The sequence below is a fragment of the Elephas maximus genome, chromosome X (genome assembly GCF_024166365.1).
Source record: "Elephas maximus indicus isolate mEleMax1 chromosome X, mEleMax1 primary haplotype, whole genome shotgun sequence".
NCBI classification, from domain to species: Eukaryota; Metazoa; Chordata; class Mammalia; order Proboscidea; family Elephantidae; genus Elephas; species Elephas maximus.
In genome coordinates, this window is record NC_064846.1 from 37,812,911 (window position 1) to 37,831,628 (window position 18,718).

The 18,718-nt window shown below is 39.2% G+C and overlaps 1 protein-coding gene across 3 annotated transcripts in view; it reads left to right on the forward strand.

The window, feature by feature from the left end:
* KIAA1210 (KIAA1210 ortholog) overlaps positions 1 to 18,718 on the forward strand; it is a 110,695-nt gene that overhangs the window by 59,548 nt on the left and 32,429 nt on the right. For all 3 annotated transcript variants that reach the window (XM_049872847.1, XM_049872848.1, XM_049872846.1), the window contains exons 3-5: positions 350 to 518; positions 7,837 to 7,963; positions 12,245 to 12,400. In XM_049872847.1, the coding sequence (XP_049728804.1) occupies positions 350 to 518; positions 7,837 to 7,963; positions 12,245 to 12,400 (452 nt within the window). The remainder of the gene's footprint in view (positions 1 to 349; positions 519 to 7,836; positions 7,964 to 12,244; positions 12,401 to 18,718) is intronic.

Genomic DNA, 18,718 nt, shown 5'->3' on the forward strand with positions numbered 1-18,718 from the left:
CTCCTCCTGCCGCTTGGTCCATTTTCTAACTTTGCCTTTTATGTTCAGGGCCCCTAGCTTGTCATAAATATAATCATTTCACTTGTTTTTTTCGGGTCTTTGTTGTAAAAGGTCTCGCTGTCTATTTTGCAATCTTGGCCCCACCTCCGACTCATCCATTTTGTTATCAAATTATTAAGAGCGGAGCTAACCAATTGAATGGTGCTGGGGGGGCGTTGCTGGGGGGAAGGGGGCAAGATCTGCAGGGCACCTGGGATCACAGTCCTTGTCCCAGTCGTGAAGGCTGTGTCTCCTCTCCTGTCTCCCCTGGCACCATCACACACTGCCTCACTCCGTTTCTAACTTCCAGGAAAGAAGAAATCCAAATTTAAAGCCTTCAAAAGCTTTTTTGGCAAGAAGAAGAAAAAAGAGCCCGAAGATGCCCAGGGAGAGAGCAGGATACAAATAAGTTTGTCCAGTGGCAATGTTACTGTCTCTTCGCTGAACCCAGTTCCAGCCGGTCAACTACCTGAGATCAGGTAAGCTCAGGTAGAGTGGAGGAGGGATAGGGACAGGGCAAGGGACAGACAACTAGATCTAGGTCCCCTTTTGGCAGCCAAATCACCAATGGGCTTTGGTCCTGGGGACTTTTGGTCTCCCTGCCTGTGGGGGCTGAGCTTGCAGCCAATGCCAATGCAGCCCTGTGCAGGGGGTCTTGTTGTTTGGGGTGCACAGCTCAGTAGATTGGAGCATGGCAAATGCACACACCCCATTCTCAAGGAGCACTGGTTGAGAGGCTGCAGATAGATCAGGAAACCCTTCCCTGTCACAGCTAAAATAACTTGAGACGTGGGGCCTACCACTAGTATGGAGCAGGTGGGCACTATTCATAGAGTAAGGGCGGCCTACATCGTTTAGGAGGCTTGGTCTGGTTTGCTTGCTTGGCCTCCAGACTGCAGAGCTGTGATTACTGGGCAAGGGGAGCCAGCTCTCAGAACTTGTGATTAAAGTTTCAGATAGTGAAGCGATCTCTAGCTGTGTCGACGCATAGGCATGAAATCACTGTGTTGCTATAAATACAAGCAAACAAGCAAACCAAAAAACAATGTAACTCCCTTTCTGCCTTTACTCCAAGAGACTGGGGGAGATGCTGTAACTGGTCAGAGAAGGTATGGGGAAGACTATTTCTCAGCCACCACTGCCACCTCCATTTCTCGTTCCCTTATTGTGCCCTTTCATCTGGATGCCTAGTACCCCCATCTGTCCCTGAACCAATCAGATCCCTCTATGGAGTTCCACTTGGGCCTGTTCTCCTGGCCTTAAATTCCAGACTTATCTGGACTCCCACAGAACTCATCTGTGCTGCTACCCATTCCCTCAAGGCTTTGCTTGGTGGTAATGGGATAGTTAGCTTAATATGTTACACTGACCCCTCCCCAATACTTTCTATAACATAATGACCTAATAGCTATCATATATGTCTCCTTAAGAAGAGCCTTAATGAATGCATCAAATGCTGGGAACTTCAGATAATCTGGCTAGTGGGGGAGATGGTTTTGGACAGAAGGGTTTGTTTCATGCCTCACAAATCATACTATTATAGACCCTTACTTTATAGCTGTAGGTAAGGCTAAGATGTATTGTTGTTAGGTACCATCGAATTGGTTCCAACTCATAGCCACCCTATGTATAACAGAATGAAACACTGCTGGGTCCAAGACTGAGACTAAAAACCAGAGGTTGGAGTCGGGAGGGAGAATTTAGGTAACTCTGAGTTGTCTCTACAAATTGGCAGGGGCTGTCTCCGCTAAAGATCTACATTTCCCCTTGTTACTTGGTCTTCCCCCTTCCAAAAGGTCCATTTACTCTAATGCATCCTCCACACTAAAGAGCATGTCTGTGCTTGCAACTGTCTAAGAGGGAGAGTGTGTGCAAGTGTGTGAACTAGTTCATATATGGGGAAGGGTGGTTTGCTAAGGACCTGAGACAGGACTTTTTTTTTTTTTGCAAGGAGCACAAATCAATTAAAAGACTATAACTTAGGTGGCCTGAAGATCACCTCTGATCCCAGTCTCTTCCTTAACACGTTAGGGGAGGAACACTGGAAAATGTCACTCAGGCTTTAGAGAGGGAGATCAGCGTTTTCAATGCATCAGAGCAACCAATCATAACAAAACTTAAAGCCAGCCCTCCCCTGGCTTGTACAAGAGGACCGGTATCTATTTTCAAGACTGTATTAAGCTGTACCTGATGGAATGGACCAATCCCATTCCTTCCTTTGATTTCTTAATGGGTATGGTTATAATGTGCTTTATTACCCCTTAAGGCCAAGGTTTTGTTTGGAATTTTTTTTTCTTTTTGCCCCCGGAGAACAGATCAGTAAGCACTAGTCATGTTCAATGGACAAGTGATTAGATTTCTGACAAACTTGGCCACGGGTGGTGCTAATGTAATCCTTTGATCAGAGAGATATTGGCACTACAGAGCTAGTTCTACAGCTGCCCTCTGGCTGATGCACAGCATGGAAATGAGAGAGAGTTCTAAGCCCACTCATGGCCCAAGATTGTCTCTCAGTCTTTCCACGCAAATCTGGGGAGGCAAGGTAGTCACAGATGCCACACTGAGTCTAAGCCTGAGTTGAGCCAGCAGGACATAGAGAAATAGTGAATGACAGTGTCTGTGTGTATATAGAAATATAGAAATGTCTGGAAACATTGCTCTCTCAATGCTGGATCATACATGCTCAGTGTTTATACTATGCCCAGTAAGAGTCACGTTAATTTTCTGCTGGACTGCTGCTTCGGTAAAGCCGAACCTGTTGCCTTGACTACTGCGTAGCAGAGTCTTACAGGAAAAAGGCAGGTAGGAGTTTAGTAAAAAGTGGCAGACATCTGCCTTCTCTTCTCTCTTACTGGCCCACAAGCCACCTTAGAGTGGGTGCCATTTTAATTCCCATAACACAAGATTGTTCTCAGAATGTGTCATGATCAAATATGGCCATATGCACAGCCATACCCTGCAGCCAAACAGGCTCACAATGACAGGGCCAGTGCTAGCCCTCCAGTGCCCAAGCTGCTACTCTAGTCACCAGTGAAGGATTTTTAAGAAACACTCTAACCTACATATATCATTTTTGTGACAAATGCAAAAATAAAAGTATTTGGCATTTAAAAATTTGTTGTTAAACAGCATCATTGAGATATAATCAATATACCATACAATTCATCCATTTGAAATGTACAATTCAATGCTTTTTAATATGTTCAGAGTTGTGCAACTATCACCACAATCTGATTTTAGAACATTTTTATCCTCCCTAAAAGAAACCCTGTACCCTTTAAGCAGTCACTCCCCAGTCACCCCTCCCCTCAGCCCTTGGCAACCACTAATCTACTTTCTGTCTCTATAGATTTGCACGCTCTGGACATTTCATATACGTAATTGGAATCATGGAACACGTGGTATTTTGTGTCTGGCATCTTTCACTTAGCATATTTTCAAGGTTCATCCATATTGTAGCATATATTAGTTCCTTCCTTCCTTCCTCCCTCCCTCCCTCCCTCCCTTCCTTCCTTCCTTCCTCCCTCCCTCCCTCCCTCCCTTCCTTGTCTTTTAGATACACATATACGTTTTTCCTACCTAATAGGAATATCTTTATAATCTTCTGTGTTTATTTTTTAATTTAACAGCTTCATTGAGATATAATTCAGATACTATAAAATTCACCCTTCTAAAGTATACAGCTCAGTGGTATTTTAGTATATTCACAGGGTTGTGCAACAATCAACATTATCTAATTTTAGAACATTTCATCACCTCAAAAAGAAACCTTGTACCCACTCTCCACCCGCCTCCCCCCACTCCAGCTCCTGCTAACCACCAATCTACTTTCTATCTCTATGGATTTTCCTATTCTGGACATTACACATAAATGGAATAATGTAATATATGGTCTTTGTGACTGTCTTCTTTCACTTAGCAAAATATTTTTAAGGTTCATCCACGTTGTAGTATGTACCAGTACTTCATCCCCCCACTTTTTTTTTTTTGGTAACAGCTTTATTGAGATATAATTCACATATCATACAATTCACCCATTTGAATTGTACAATTCAATGTTTTTTAGTATTTTGACAGAGTTGTGTAACCATCACCACAATCTGGTTCTAGAACATTTTTGCTCCCCACTCAAAAGAAACCCAATAGCCATTGGTAGTCTCTCTCCATCCTCCTCATCACTATTCCCCCACCTATTCTCAAGCCCTAGGCAACCACTAAGTCACCTTCTGTCTCAACAGATACACCTCTTCTGGACATTTCATATAAATGGAATCATAAATATGTGGTCTTTGTGACTGGTTTTCACGGTCATCTACATTGTAGTATGTATAAGTACTACATTCCTTTTATTGCTAAATAGTATTTCATTGCATGGGCATATCACATTTGGTTTATCAGTTTATAGATATTGGGTCATTTCTGCCTTTTGGCTATTATGACTAATGCTGCTGTAAGTGTTCTTGTACAAGTTTTGTGTGGACGTATGTTTTCTTTCCTCTCAGGTATATATATTTCTGAAAGTGGAATTGCTGGGCCATATGGTAATTCTATGATTAACTTTTTAAGGAACAGCCAGGCTGTTTTCCAAAGTGGCTGCACTATTTTACATTCCCAGTGTATGAGGGTTCCGATTTTTGCACATCCTTATCAACATTTGTTATTATCTGAGTTTTGATTCTAGCCACCCTAGCAAGTGTGAAATGGCATCTCATTATGGTTTTGAATTGCATTTCCCTGTTGGCTAATGATGTTGAGCATCTTTTCATGTGCTTATTGGCCATTCGTGTATCTTCTTTGGAGAAATAGCTATTAAAATAATTTACACATTTAATTGGGTTATTTATCTTTTATTATTGAATTATAAGAGTTCTTTATACATTCTAGATATCAATTCATTATGAGATTTATGATTTGCAAATATTTTCTCCCATTCTGTGGGCTGTCTTTTCTCCTTTTTATTGTAAAAATATATCTAACACAACTCTTGCCAATTCAGCATTTTTCATGTGTACAATTTAGTGACACAAATTACATTACTCATGTTCAACCATCACCAATATCTGTTGCCAAACTTTCCATCACCATAAACAGAAACTCAACACTTCCTAAACAATGGCTCCCACTTTCCCCCCTCCCCCCTGCCCTTAGTAATCACTAATAATTTTGGTCTCTATACATTTGCCTATTCTGGATATTTCACATGAGGTAGATCATACAATATTTGTCCTTTTGTGATTGACTTACTTCATTCAACATAATGTTTTCAAGGTATTCATGTTGTAGATGTATCAGGACTTCATTTCTCCTGATGGTTGAGTAATATTCCATTGTATGGACATACCACATTTTATTTATCCACTTATTTGTTTATGGACATTTGGTTTGTTTCCACCTTTGTTTATTGTGAATAGTGCTGCAATGAACATTAGCGTCTTTTCATTTTCTTCATAGCATCCTTTGATGCACAAAAGTTTTTAATTTTGATGAAGTCCAACTTATCTATTTGTCTTTTGTTGCCTGTGCTTTTGGTGTCATATCTAAGAATCTATTGTAAAAAATGAGATCACAAAGATTTATCCCTGTTTTCTTCTAAGGGTTTTATACTTTTAGCCCTTGTATTTAGATCTTTTGTCCATTTTGAGTTAATTTTTGTATGTGGTGTGAGATAACGGTCCAACTTCATCCTTTTGCATTTGGAAATCCAGCTGTCCCAGCATCATTTGTTGGCAAGACTATTCTTTCCTCTACTGAATGGCCTTGGCACCCTTATTGCAAATCAATTAAGCATAGATGTATGAGTTTATTTTTGTACTCTAATTTCTATTCCATTGATCTATATGTCTGTCCTTGTGCCATTACCACACTTTCTTGATTAACTGTTGATTTCTAGTATATTTTGAAATCAGAATGTATGAGTCCTCCAACTTTGTTCTTTTTGAGATTGTTTTGTCTGTTCTTGGTCCCTTGCATTTTCCTATGAATTTTGTGATCAACTTGTCTATTTCTGCAAAAAATGAAGCTAGAATTTCAATAGGGATTGCATTGAATCTGCAGCTCAATTTGTAGAGTACTTCTATCTTTACAATATTAAGCCTTCCAATCCATGAACATGGGATGTCTTTCCATTTATTTAGGTTTTCTTTAATTTCTTTCAGTAGTGTTTTGTAGTTTTCAGAGTATAAGTTTCACACTTCTTTTGTTAAATTTATTCCAAACTATTTTATTCTGTTGTAAATGGAATTGTTTTCTTAATTTTCTTTTTGGATTGCTTATTGATGGTGTATAGAAATACAACTGATTTTTAGGTGTTGACTTTGTATCCTGAAACTTTACTACATTCATTTATTAGCTCTGTGTGTGTATGATTATGTGTATTCTTTAGGGTTTTCTAGATATAAGATCATGGCATCTGCAAATGCAGACAGTTTCACTTCTTCCTTTCCAATCTGGATGCCTTTTATTTCATTTTCTTGCCTAGTTTCCCTGGCTAGAACCTCCAGTACAATGTTGAATAGAAATGGTGACAGTGGACATTTTTGCCTTGTTTTTGATCTTAGAGGAAAATCATCTGGTCTTTCACCATTAAGTATGGTGTTAAAGTATGGTGTTAGCCATGGGTTTTTCATAAATGTCCTTTATCAGGTTGAGGAATTCCACTCTATCCTTAGTTTGTTGAGTGTATTTATCATGAAATGGTGTTGGATTTTTATCAAATGTTTCTCTGCACCTATTGAAATGATTATGTGTTTTTCGTTGTTTATTCTATTGGCATGGCATAGTTAATTAATCCAGTTTTGTATGTTAAGCTAATGTTGTCAAATCCTACTTGATCATACTGTATAATTTTTTTTTTTTTTGGTATATTGCTGGATTTGGTTTACTAGTATTTTGTTGAGGATGTTTGCATCTATATTCTTAAGGGGTGTTGGTCTGTAGTTTGGTTTTATTTTTTTTTTCTTGTGGTGTCTTTATCTGGCTAAAATTTTTAAAAGGCAAATTATATTCCCATATATTCAAAGGAGTGTTTTGTAAATGTAGCCTTTCCTTTTTCTTGATTTTTCTTAACACATAATTGTCATCAACCTGGCTCTATTCCCATTCAGAATGTATTTCCATCTGACATTAGAAAACTGGGAGGGCTAACTTTGAAAACAGGACAGACATATCACAGAGCCTTGTGTGAAAGAGGAAAAGACCTGGTAGATGAAAGTCTCCAGCATCTGGGCAGATCTTTGATATTTTAAATCAAATCAAAACAAAAACACCAGAGAGAAATTGGGATGTGAGAGATCTTTTATAACTCTCAAGATAATAATAGCAAGACTTGGTGCTTTCCCTCCCGCTCACCCAGTTTGCCACCATTGAACTTTACACTTTAAATGTGTGGATTGTATGGTATGTGAATTATATCTCAATAAAGCTGCTGTATAAAAAAGACATGTGCTCATTATTTTAAAAAATCAAAATTATACAGAAGTACATAAAGTAAAAAATTAAGACCCGCCCTCCTGTCCCAAGTGTCACTTCTCAGAAGTAACCACCACCAACATTTTGGTGCATATCCTTTCAGACTTTTTTCTATGAACACAATCATTTATGTATGTAATATATGTGTATATGTTAAATGAGACCATATTTTTTTTCACTTCAATCTCATGGGCATTCTTCTGTGTCAGCACATGTGCATCCCTGCCCTCTTTCTGAGGTATCTATATTAGGCCATGATATGGATATTTATGTGTCTTTGGTTCCTATGTCCCTTGAGCTGCTTTTACAAGATCTCTCCTTCCTATCCAGGCCCAAGAGCCATATGGGGATGAAAGCTGTATCCCATGACAGTATCTTCATGTTGGAGCCTGGACGTGAAAGATCAGCGAGTAAAATGAGCTCCTCTCCAGAGCCTGAGAGAGGCAGAACTCTTCAGGTAATAGTGGGCTCAAGTATCAGTGCCTAACTGGACTATACTCTTCATCCACTCCCTACTCCTACCCCAGCAAAAGAAGGAGAGAAGAACTTGGCCCTGCTTCTCAGCTGCTTGTACTTCTTAGGGCTGTTGCTTATGTATACATATATAATCTGCTTACCTAGTGCCTGGCACACAGGAAGTGCTCAATATGTTTTGGCCAGTATTACCACTATTCACCATACCACATACAAGAAAGCTTTAACTATTTTGGCAGTTATGCTCAACCATTAAGGTGCAGGCGTCCCAACCCCCAAATTGTTTTCCGTCTTCCACAGAGAATTCTGCCTAGAAGTGTGCTTAGTGATGTGTCTGGAGCTTTGCACCGATATGTGCCCAGAAGTGGAATCTGGGTTGCGGGCTCCAAGATCACTGAGGTAATAGAGTGGAATTGTTCAGAGCATTGGCAGCTAAGTCAGACAGATCTGTTCTTGAATTCTTGCTCTGTTATTTATTGGCTGTGTGCCCCTGGGCTCATTGTTTAACCTCTCTGAGCCTTCCTTTCCTCATCTACAATGGGTGTAATATTAATATCAACCTCAATGGATTGCCTGTGAGGATTGAATGAGACTAGGTATGTAAAGCATTATTGCTACTACTATTATCCAAGAAAGATGACAGAGGAGAAAACTGAGGGGAGGAACTCTGTGAGACTTCAACTGTGGGATTGGGAAGGAAAGGAATTAACATTTGAGGGGTTCCACCTACGATTTACCTGGTGCTATGCTAATTTTACATATCCTCTCATTGAACCCTAATAACCACCAGAAGTAGATATAATTGTCCCCATTTTGTAGGTGAAAAAAAAGACTCAGAGATTAAAGAAATTGCTCAGGCTCACCCAGGCAGTAAGTGATAGAGCTGGATATCTGATGCAGGTGTGTTGACCTCACTCATGGTATTTCCATTACCCCAGTCTCTAAGATGCTCAACTTCTTTGTACCTGCCTTGATAGGGAGAAGGATACACCTTTAGTCTCCATAGAATGGGGTAGATATCCATTAAACTTGTGGTAGATATCCATTGCTCAGTCAGATTCTTCTGAACTTCTGATCCAGAAATTCAGTTAACAGCAGCTGCCTTCCTCCTGAAGCCCTGGTGGTGCAGTGGTTAAGAACTCGGCTGCTAACCAAAAGGTAAGCAGTTCAAATCCACCAGCCGCTCCTTGGAAATCCTATGGGGTAGCTCTACTCTGTCCTCTAGGATTGCTATGGGTCAGAATCTACTTGATAGCAATGGGCCTTTCTTCTTCTCTCAGCTTGTGGGTAGGATTATGCCCAAAGATCCCTGTATAACTGGGAGGGCCACACAAGGAGGAGATCTTTCTCCCCTGGAGAACTGTTTACTTTGCATTTGGCAAAAGGTACCAAACCTAGTGCCGTCGAGTCGATTCCAACTCATAGCAACCCTATAGGACAGAGTAGAACTGCCCCATAGAGTTTCCAAGGAGCGCCAAGCATTTGAACTGCCGACTCTTTGGTTAGCAGCCGTAGCACTTAACCACTACACCACCAGGGTTTCCAAAAGGTAAATGGGGCTTATATCTAACACGATGTCTGCTTGAGACCCTACATCTCTTGCTCTGGTTCTTGTACTGTGTGGAAGTTCTGCTGGGTCCATTAGCCATGAAGGATGGAGAAGAAAACATTGAGATATTCACTAATGGTGCCAATCCTATGGTTGTAAAGCAGCTCCTAGATCACTTGGCTTTTGCTCTCTCAGAGGCCCCTGCACTGTACCAGGAAAAGTCACATCCAGGAAATTTTCAATCTTCAATTTTAAACATCAACACCAACTTTCACTTGCCTCAACAGCTACACCCTGTCACTCCAGGACCATGTGCCACAGAGTTATTTACCACATTCGGAGAGAAGAAACCTGTTTTCTGGACTTCTCCCTACATCCCTCCCCTCTTAGTCCCAGCAATAGCTCTTATAGCAGAGATATTCCTTTAAAAAAAAAAGAAAAAAAAGATGAGCTTTTGTGTGTGTGTAAAAATGAAAGCAATGGATTCTAAGCTCATTTCCTCTCTTAATGAAGAGAGGTGGGGAAAGCCTCGAGAGTCAAGGCAAGTCTTCTCAAATATTTGGCTTGGACCTGCACCTCACCGCCTTGGTCTGTTTCCTTAGTGCCTCCCCTGAGAAACAAGGCTGAAGACAGCATAGGGTGTTAACAGGACCTGAGTCATTAATAACCAGATTGACCTTTGTGTGGGAAACTTCCCTTAACTGTAAAAGTGACAACCTCAAATGGCAGGGTAGTTGATAGCCTCAAGTCAAGGGTCCCGACACCCAGTGCTGCCTTGAGGGGCAGGATTCTTGACATGCAGAACAACTGGGAGGTTGTGGGAGAGGAAAATCAGGAATACAGTTCTGTCAGAAATATGGAGACTAAGCCAAAGTTTTACTTGATGTCCCATCTAAAGTGTTAGGAATGTGGATGCCTAGGTTAATCTCCAAGACATTTCTTGTTCTCTTCATTTGAGGGTGAATAGAATTGCTGGATAAGAAAATGCAATAGCAAATTATAAGCATCTTCCTGTAGTTGAATCAAACTGAATGTGGTCATTTAAAAAGCTGAGACCTCAAAGCAGTCTTTCTTACTGCTCACGTGCCTGGCTCTCCCTCTGCAGCTCTTCTTAAGGTAGCAGGCACAACATCTCTTCGGGTTGTTGTTGCCTTTGAGCTTCCTGAACTTGTACCTGAGTATGGGACCTCCCCTTCCTGGCCCTGATAGTTAGGAGACAGGAATGTATAGTGATTAAGACCATGGGCTCTCAAACCAGACAGACCTTTCTGGTTTGCTTGGCAATGCTTGCGTTGCCACTGGTCATGTCATCTCTCAGACATTGTTTATCCCAATCTGTAAAATGGAGACCACAGTAGCAAATGCTTCAAATAATTGTTGTGAAGTTTAAGTGGGATATATCTTTGGAGAACACTGTGCCTGACACATAGTAAGCTCTCAATAAAATTAGTTGTTATTATTGTAGTTATTATTATTAGAGCTATGCTTGAGGATGGAGCCCTGGTGGCTCAGTGCTTAAGAGCTCAGCTGCTAACCAAAATGTCAGCAGGTCAAATCCACCAGCCACTCCTTGAAGACCCTATGGGGCAGTTCTACTCTATCCTGTAGGGTCACTATGAGTCTGAATCGACTCGATGGCAATGGGTTTGGTTTGGTTTTATGCTTGGGGACAGTTGATCTGGCCTCTTCCCAAGAGCCCCCATGGGGCCTGGCAGTAACAAAGGGATATTGAACATCTTGGTCAGGAGTACCCCAGGTGCAGAATTTTGGTGAGCTTCTATTGTGGCCCGTTTTCTCTGGCTATAGAGCCTGAAGGCCAGCTGTCCTGAGCAGTAAGTAGGAAAACCTACGACAGAAGCAAGCATGTCCGCTCCATGGCAGCAAGAGTTTTGTTTGGTTCATTGCTGTAGGCCCAGTGCCTGAAATTGGGTATGGTACATAGTAGATGCTTAGCCAGTGTTTGTTAAAGGTAAAATTAGTGATCCTGATCCACATCAAGAGGACCATGGCCAGGACCAATGCCTCAAATTCAAGTGTACCATGGGCTTCAAACTGGAATCAACTAAATTAGTCTGATGAACCTCAAGGAAAACCCAAATGATCATTTTGTATACCTTTAGGAAAACTAGTAAAGCAGTTCTAACTAAGACTAGTTCTTTAGATTTTCTAAAAATTCCAGGAAATCAACCTTGAGAGGATTAAAATAAGCAACCAACTCAGTCAAGACCCAATCCTGACAATACCTAGAATAATAGGAGCAAGGATTGTAGTTTGGATGGAGAGCTCAGATCATAACTCAAAAACTCACCTCCAGAAGAATCAGATTCCAAAAACCAGAGCCAACATCAAAACCAGGATCAGAATAAAACAAGATCTGTAGTTTTTTGTTTTTTTTTTGTAGTTAGCATCAGTAGGAAGATAACACCAGGAATCTGGATTTGAACCAACACACAATTTGAAGTTTCTGTCTTTGGGGGTTGGTAAAAGTAGGCAGCAACCCAGAAGGTAACCCAAGGCTGTTGGTCTTTGGTCTGAATTAGGCTCTAGAAGTGAAGACATAGGAGATTCTTTCCTGGGCATGTATTTTTTTTTTTTGAGGTGGGGGTGGAGGGGGCAGGGTTCTTAGTCTTTCAGCCGTTAAGCAAGAGGAGAGCACCAGTGACTTGGAGAAATTATACCGGTTTTAACTTTTTCTTCTTTTCCTCCTGGTGACAGATCCTACCACTTCGGCCTCGACAACCCAGCATCAGCCCACCTCTTATCCGAACTGACACAATCTCTGTGGACTTTGAAGAAATCTCTGTGGATGATGGGTTACCTATCAGATCACAAAAGAAGTCTTCATCCCATAAAACCTTGACAGTGGGGAAGGTAAGAATTAGCCCTATCTGCAGAGGCAGGTTGGGGGCCGCGTGTCAGAGACATAATTTCTTCTTGCACTTTTTCCTCCTGCTCTAGGTCAACAGCAGGGGACCCTTTGAGAAAGGAGCTGCCATTCTTGGCTTTTGATATACATGATAATTTACATTTTCCATTCAATTCTATAAACCAAATAATCAGCATTTTATTTATAAGCAAATGGAAGACAGTGTTTCAGAAAAAAATAACAGTTTGCAGATGTCTTCTATTATTTCGGAGCCCTGGTGGCACAGCTGCTAACCAAAAGGTCGGCAGTTTGAATCCACTAGCCACTCCTTGGAAACTCTGTCCTGTAGGGTTGCTATGAGTAGGAATCAACTTGACAGCAACAGGTTTTGCTTTGGGTTTTGGTTTCTGTTATTTCAGAAAGAAAAAAAAAACAGAGTTTTATAGAAGTAAAGGCTTTACCGTTATAAATCCCAAAATCTCAAAGGATAGGGCATGTAGTAATATTTGATAGCCACAAATACATATGAAAAAACAGTTGGGACATGAGAGGGCATGTATATGTATTTCATATGTCTAGGTTTGCCAACCAAATAGTATCAATCAGATCTTACGTAGCAGAAGCAGACTTCATTTAGATATGTCAAGAAACAATTAGATAATGACCAAAGCTGGTTGTAGGTGGATGAATATTCCCTAATTTATGCATTTGGGCTATGATTATAAGCATTTCTGTAGAATGACAATCAGAGGAATCAGGAGGGACAGTCTGAATTGGTGGAAGGATTGAATTAGTTAACATGTTTTATTGGGGGAAAATAAAAACCCAAAACCAAACCCATTGCCTTTGAGCTGATTCCAACTCATAGTGACCCAATATACATAGCATAAAATTTACTATTTTAACTATTTTAAATTGTATAATTCAGTGGCATTAAGTATATTTGCAGTGCTGTGCAATTATCACCACTACCTAGTTCCAGAAATTTCTCAGCCCCCCAAATGGAAACCCCATACCTATTAAGCAGTTATTCCATATTTCCTTCTCCCAACCCCCTGGAAACAACTCCTCTGCTTTCTGTTTCAATAGATTTGCCTATTCTGGACATTTCATATAAATGGAATCATAGAGTATGTGGGCTTTCAGATCTGGCTTCTTTGACTGCGCATGTTTTCAAGATTCATTGATGTTGTAATGTGCATTCTTACGTCATTCCTTTGTATGGCTGAATAATATTCCACTGTCTAGATGTACCACATTTTGTTTATCCATTCATCTGTTGATGGACACTTGGGTGGTTTTCTTTTTTTTTTTGGCTATTGTAAATAATATTGCTATGAACATTTATGTACAAGTTTTTATTAAAACACCTGGTTTCAATTCTTTTGGGTATATACCTAGGAATGGGATTGCTAGACCATATGGTAACTCTATGTTTAAATTTTCAAGGAACTGCCAAACCATTTTTCCCAGCAGCTGCGCCACTTTACATTCTCATCAGCAATGTATGAGAGTTCCAATTTCCCCACATCCTCACCAACACTTGTTATTTTCCATTTTAAATTCTCTTTATGGCTATCCCCTAGAGTGTGAAGTGGTATTTCATTGTGGTTTTGATAGGCATTTCCCTAATGACTAAAGATGCTGAGCATGTTTTCATGTGCTTGTTGGCCATTTGTATATCTTCTTTGAAGAAATGTCTGTTCAAATCCCTTGATCCTCTTTTTTTTTTTGGAGCCACAGCAAGGCCACACCACAATTCATTTTCCACAACTGATTTCTTAGATTCCATATCTCAATAATATTGATATAGGCTTTCAAAGCTCTAAAATTATGAGACTTGTAAAAAACCCTTCTGAAGTAAATTATTGAGGACATCGTCATCTTGTTCATGAACAGAGATCACTGTGATGACTGTTTTTAGACACATCACAGGGCAACAAAATCATTTGTAACTATTCATGGGGTAGTTTATAGGTTTCAGGGCAGAGGGTGACAGTTGGGTATGAATGAATAAAAACAGAATTATCTTCCAACAATTCTGACAAAGGTGTATTTGGAAGGACGTTAAGTGTGAAGCTAGGAATCCTGGATTCTGGTCCTGGGTTTCCTCCTGTGTGATCTAGATAAGTCATTTGGTGTCTCTGGTCCTTAGTTTTCTCAGCTATAAAATGAGTTTGTTGGATTAGATTTAAAAAAAGTGGTAATAACATTTTCTAGTACTTAGTATATGTCAGCAATGTTCTAAGCACGTCATACACATTGACCCATTTAATCCTTACAGTGACCTATAAGATAGGTGCTACAGTTATCCCACATTACAGCTGAAAAACTGAGGCACAGGAGGTCACTGATCTAAGCCCATTAGTGATAGAGCCAGATTTTCAAAGGCAATCCGGATACAGAGCCCAAGTAGTAACTGGCTAACAACTGAAGTGTTTTCAATATCCTATATAGCAGTGCAGAAACCCTGGTGGCATAACGGTTGAGAGCTATAGCTGCTAACCAAAAGGTCAGCATTTTGAATCCACCAGGCGCTCCTTGAGACTCTGTGGGGCAGTTCTGCTCTGCCCTATAGGGTTGCTATGAGTCGGAATTGACTGGACAGCAATGGGTTTTTTTTTTTTAATACCATTGCAGGAGTCCCTGGGTGTTACAAATGGTTAACAAATTTGCCTGCTAACTGAAAGACTGGAGGTCTGAGCCCACCTAGAGGCACTCTGGAAGAAAGGCCTGGCAAACTACCTCCAAAAAACCAGCAATTGAAAACCCTACGGAGTACAGTTCCACTCCAACACGCATACCATTGCCATGAGTCAAGAGGACTTGACTGGAACTAGAAATGTTGTTAGTCGCAACTGAGTCATTTCTGACTCATGGCGACCTCATGTGAGCAAAACAGAAATGCTCCACAGGTTTTTTGAGGCTGTGATCTTTCAGAACTTTGCTCATTTTTAAGTTAGATTATTTGTCTTTTTGTTGTTGAGTTGTAAGACTTCTTTATGTGTTCTGTATACTAGACCCTTATCAGGTATATGATTTGCAAATATTTTCTCCCATTCTGTGGGTTGTCTTTTTATTCTCTTGATAGTATCTTTTGGTGCACAAAAGTTCTTAATTTTGATGAAGTCCAGTTTATCTGTTTTTCTTTTGTTGCTTGTGCAAGGATCCATTGCCAAATCCAAGGTCAGGAAGATTTACCCCTATGTTTTCTTCTAAGAGTTTTATACTTTTAGCTCTTACATTTAGGTCTTTGACCAATTTTGAGTAAATCGTGTGAGTAAAGGGTCCAACTTCATTCTTTTGCATGTAGATGCCAATTTGTCATAGCGCCATTTGGTGAAAAAACTATACTTTCCCCATCGAGTGGTCTTGGCACTCTTACAGAAAATCAATTGACCATAGGCGTATGGGTTTATTTCTGGACTCTCAATTCTATTCCATTGATCTATATAGCTATCCTTATGCCAATACTACACTGTTTTTGTTATTGTTGCTTGGTAGTAAGTTTTGAAATTGTGAAGTGTGAGTTCTCCAATTTTGTTCTTTTTTTTTTTTTTTTGAAGACTGTTTTGGCTGTTTCGGTTTCCTTGAAATTACATATGAATTTTAGGATGTGCTTTTCCATTTCTGCAAAAAAGATTGTTGAGATTTTGATAGCAATTGCATTGTATCTGTAAATCCCTTTGGGGAGTATTGCCATCTTAACCATATTTTCTTCCAATCCATGAACATGGATTGGGGGGGGGTCTTTTCATTTATTTTTTTTTTCATTCATCTAAGTTTCTTTCAGCAGTGTTGTATAATTTTCAGTGTACAAATCTTACATCTCCTTGGTTAAACTTATGCCTAAGTATTTTATTCTTTTTGATGCTATTGTAAATGAAATTGTTTTCTTAATTTCATTTTTGGATGTTTCATTGCTAGTGTATAGAAATACAACTGATTTGTGTCTTGATCTTGTATCCAGCAAATGTTGCTGAATTCGTTTATTAGCTCTAATATTTTTTGTGGATTCTTTAGGGTTTTCTATATATTTGATTATGTCATCTGTGAACAGAGATCGTTTTATTTCTTTCTGATTTGGATGCCTTTTATTTTTTTTCTTGCTGGTTGCCCTGGCTAGAACCTCCAGTATAGTGTTGAATAGCAGTGGTAAAGCAGAAGTATTTGTCTAGTTCCTCAACTTAGGGGGAAGGTCTTTCACCATCGACTATGATGCTAGCTGTGGGTTTTTCATATATGCCCTTTATCATGTTAAGAAATTCCCTGTTGTCTTAGTTATCTAGTGCTGCTAAAGCAGAAATATCACAAGTGGATGGCTTTAACAAACAGAAATTTATTTCCTCACTGTTTAGGAGGCCAGAAGTCCAAATTCAGGGCACTGGCTCTAGGGGAAGGCTTTCTTTCTGTGTCAGCCCTGGGGGAAGGTCCTTGTTCCTTGGTTCCTTGGTGATCTTCGTGTGGCATGGCATCTATCTACCCCCATCTCTGCTTCTCCGCTTGCTTGTTTAATCTCTTTTATATCTCAAAAGAGATTGATCCAAAACATACCCTACACTAATCCCATCTCATTAACATAAAAAGACAACCCATTCCCAAATTGGATTATAACCACAGGCATAGAGGTTAGGATTTACAACACATATTTTGGGGGGACACAATTCAATCTGTAATACTTATATTTCTAATTTTTTTTAGTGTTTTTATCATGAAATAGTGTTGGATTTTATCAAATGCTTTTTCTACAGCTATTAAGGTGAAAATTCAGGGTTTTTTTTTCCTTCATTCTATTGATTGATTTTTTGTATGTACAACTATCCTTGCAAGATAAATCCCATAGTTGATCTGTATAATCCTTTTATTTTATGTTGTAAGATTCAGTTTGCTAATATTTTGTTGAGGATTTTTACATCTATACTCATAAGGAATATTGGTCTGTAGTTTTGTTTTCTTGTGATTTCTTTGTCTGACTTTGGCATCAGAGTAATTGTGGTCTTATAAGATGATCTAGGGAATATTCCTTCCTCTTATTTTTTGGAAGATTTTGAGAAGGATTGGTGTTAATTCTTTAAATGTTTGGTAGAATTCACCAGTGAAGCCATCTGGTTCTGAACCTTTCCTTTGTTAGGAGGTTTTTGATTACTAATTCAATCTCTTCACTTGTTATAGGTCTGTTCAGCTTTTGTATCTTCTTCATTCGGTTTTGGTAGTTTGGGTGTTTCAAGGAATTTGCCCACTGTATCTAGGTTATCTAATTTGCTGACATACAATTGTTCATAGTTCATAGTACTGTGTTATAATTCTCTATATTTCTGTAAGGTTAGTAGTAATGCCCCATCTTTGATTTCTGATTTTACTAATTTGAGTCTCTTCTCTTTTTTTCTTGGTCAGTCTAGCTAAGGGGTTTATCAATTTTGTTAATCATTTTCTAGAACCAACTTTTGGTTTTATTGATTTTCTATTCTTTATTTTGTTATCGCCTCTCTAATCTTCAGTATTTCCTTTTTCTGCTAGGTTTGCATTTAGTTTGTCCTTCTTTTTCAAGTTTCTTGAGGTGTAAAGTTATGTTATTGATTTGAGATCTTTCTCCTTTTTTAAAGTAAGCATTTACAACTACAAATTTCCCTTTAGCACTACTTTCATTGCATCCCATAAGTTTTGGAATCTTGTATTTTTGTATTTTAATTAGTCTCAAAGTATTTTCTAATTTTCATTGTGATTTCTGCTTTGACAAATTGGTTGTTTAAGAATGTATTGTTGATTTCCACATATTTGTGTATTTTCCATGTTTCTTTCTGTCATTGATTTGTAGTTTCATTCCATTGTGATCAGAGAAGATATTTGTGTGATTTCAATATTTTTAAATTTACTGAGACTTGTTTTGTGTCCTAAGATATGGTCTATCCTAGAAAATGACCCGTGTGCACTTGAGAAGAATGTATATTCTACTGTTGCTGGGTATTGTGTTCTATATATGTATCTGTTAGGTCTAATTGATCTTCTATCTTATTGTTCTATTCACTTTTGAAAGTGTGTATTGAATTCATCAACTATTATTGTAGAACTGTCTATTTCTCCCTTCAATTCTGTCAGTGTTTGCTTCATGTATTTTGGAGCTTTTTTATGTTTGTAATGTTTGATGGCTGATCCTTTTATTAATATATAATGTCCTTCTTTGTCTCTTGTGGGGAGAAAGATGTGGCAGTTGGCTCCCATAAAGATTTACAGGCTTGGAAACTCTATGGGGCACTTCTACTCTGTCCTATAGGGTCACTATGAGTTGGAATTGACTCCATGGCAGTGGGTTTGGTTTTGGTTTG